Source organism: Arachis ipaensis, chromosome B01 (genome assembly GCF_000816755.2).
Source record: "Arachis ipaensis cultivar K30076 chromosome B01, Araip1.1, whole genome shotgun sequence".
NCBI classification, from domain to species: domain Eukaryota; kingdom Viridiplantae; phylum Streptophyta; class Magnoliopsida; order Fabales; family Fabaceae; genus Arachis; species Arachis ipaensis.
Genome location: NC_029785.2, coordinates 6459005 through 6461836, shown reverse-complemented (window position 1 = coordinate 6461836; position 2832 = coordinate 6459005). Strand labels below are relative to the sequence as shown.

Below are 2832 nucleotides of genomic sequence, written 5' to 3'. Positions count from 1 at the left end.
CATGTTATAGATAAAATATATTCATGAACTATTAGAATTAGATTCAATAATTCCTCAATGATGCAATTATACAGTAGGAATAATGTTGTAAGGTGTAATATAAATAATTGTGTGTTTTTATTTACAAAAGGAAGAAAATAATAATAATATTAACACTCAATAATCACATATTGATACCAAGAAAAAGTAGTAGTATGATAAATATACAATTTATCTCTGCTAATCTAATAATGATAAATATCATTGCTCTATTAATATAGTTTAACATTGAGATTACATGATTAAGGAAAGGTAGCAGTGAAAGACATCATGGTGAAATTGGTGAATGGTGATGATAGCAATGGTAGATGAACCATGGTGATATTTATAGTGATGGAGCTATGGTAGGTTATGTGTTCCTATTCAATTAGCAAAGTTTTCTTCTACGTTTGACCTCTTTAATCAATACCAATAAGCTGAAGAACAAGAACATTGTGTCTCAATGTATCAAGTGTAAACTTTTTGAACTATTGAGTGCACACATTATGTTTGATAAAATGTCACAGAACATTTAGAAGAGTCTCTTAACTGTATATACAAAATTACCATGAAATGATGATCATTTTGTGGTTACAGGAGTTGGAACTGGAAGGCTCTGTGGTGTTTTCGTGAATGTGAGCTTATATGGTTTTGGAATCGCCTACATTATTACTTCAGCTATCAGCATGAGGTGTGTCCTTTGGTTAATCATACTGGTTCCTCTTGTTTTGTCATATTTCCTTGCTTCTACTTTACTTTTCCTACGTTTAATCAAGGAATGCGAATGCCGGGTTGATTGCGTTTACCTCTTTCAAATTTACATCAAGTACATTCTAACCTTGATTTCAAAAGTATAAAGTGATCCCTTAAACATTTCAAGGTGTACAACTTAACCATGTTGGTAATTTTTCTATTGATTGTTAACAAAAATAACACATATTTAAGGTATCAAAGTTGCAAATATAGGAAAAGCTCCGAGGAGCAATTTGCACATAATTCAAAGTTTAAAAGAAGTATAATGCACTTATGTTGGGTAATCTGCATATTTGGCAAAGGTTAAGGGACCCAAATTTACATTTTTGATTTGGGAGTTAAAGTGCACATGGTGTAAAGTTCAGGGAATAAAATGCAGTTAACCTTGCTAGTGCCACTTATTTTAAGCATGATATGTTATTTATACTCCAACAGAATCTGACTACCAATATTGCTAAATGCTAAACAATAATTTTATTGATTTAGACTGCTTTTTGTATTTGTTGCTGCAGAGCAATCCAAGAATCAAACTGTCACATTAAGAACGGGAATGGTGCATGTGAGTTTGGGGATTCATACTACATGCTTATATTTGGAGTTATCCAGATTCTTCTTTCACAGATACCAAACTTCCATAACATTCAGTGGCTTTCGGTTGTCGCGGCGGTTATGTCCTTTGCTTATGCCTTCATAGGAATGGGGTTCGCCATCAAGCAAACCGTAGGTATGCTCATCAGTATTTATTTGTTATTTTGTTTTGAACCAATACAACAACAATTAAGCCTTGTACCATTAAATGGGTAGGCTACATAGATCAAATAGTGCCCTATCATAAATCATATTTTTGTTTAGCCCATTTAGAATTCAATCTTTCTTAGTAATAATTTCTTCTACTTTGACTCCCTTTATGACATTTGTCTTGAACCATTACATTGGGATCAGAAAAAGGATATGCTGAGGGTACCATTGAAGGAATTCCTACTTCTACTGATGTTCAAAAGATGTGGCTGGTTGCTCAAGCTCTTGGTGACATAGCATTCTCCTATCCATTCTCAGTAATTCTTATAGAAGTACAGGTACGCACCTTATGAAATCAGATGCTCAGAATGTAACTTTACAATATCCTTAGGGTAGCGTTTGGAACAGAAAGAACAGAGACAGTGGGATGGTAGAGATGTTACCTTCATGTCCCTTCTATTTTGGGGCTCATAAATTCAGTTCAAATTGCCCCTAGGACATGTCTTTTATCTCCCTCTATTTTGAATGTACAGAGATTGTCTTCAAAGTTGTTTTGAGAAAAGGACAACCCTTTGTCTTTCTTATTGTTCAACAAAAATACCATGTACACACCAAAAATCAGCTACCATGTATTTGTGTGTGTGTGTGTGTGTGTGTGTGTGTGTGTGTGTGTGTATTTTGTATTCCAACATATATTCTATATGGATGGCTAATTTGGTAGCTAATTTTTTGTGTACATGTAGCATGATTGATTTTTCAAACATGTTTGTCCCAAATATCTGAGTCCCATTTGTCTCAGGACAATAACAAAACATGCTACCTTTAGCAGAACTTGATGATTATAAAAGGCTAATGTGAATCCGTACAATTGTTGAAGGATACCTTGAAGTCACCTCCTCCTGAAAACGTAACCATGAGGAGGGCCTCGCTAATAGCAGTCATTATCACGACGTTTTTCTACCTCTGTTGCGGCTGTGCTGGATATGCAGCTTTCGGCAATGACACACCGGGAAACCTTTTAACAGGGTTTGAATTTGCAAGGCCTCACTGGCTAGTAGACTTTGCCAATGCTTGTATAGTTGTTCATCTTGTTGGTGCATATCAGGTACATATAAAGATAGCACCCCCAAAGTTTTTATTATGGTGCTTCCATTTCATACATCTGTTATCCCACATTCTTCAACATTTATGTTGATCTGTTGCAGGTGTATAGCCAGCCACTCTTCGCCAATGTTGAAAATTGGCTTCGGTTCAAATTCCCGGACAGCGATTTTGTGAATCAAACATATAACTTGAAACTTCCTTTTCTGCCAGCTTTTCCGT

At 35.2% G+C, this 2832-nt stretch overlaps 1 protein-coding gene across 1 annotated transcript in view; it reads left to right on the top strand.

The window, feature by feature from the left end:
- LOC107612881 (probable amino acid permease 7) overlaps positions 1–2832 on the top strand; it is a gene marked incomplete in the record, with an annotated part of 4991 nt that overhangs the window by 1762 nt on the left and 397 nt on the right. Inside the window, 5 exon segments of the mRNA XM_016314686.2 lie at positions 616–709; positions 1284–1495; positions 1714–1847; positions 2387–2614; positions 2715–2832. Coding sequence (XP_016170172.1) covers positions 616–709; positions 1284–1495; positions 1714–1847; positions 2387–2614; positions 2715–2832 — 786 coding nt within the window.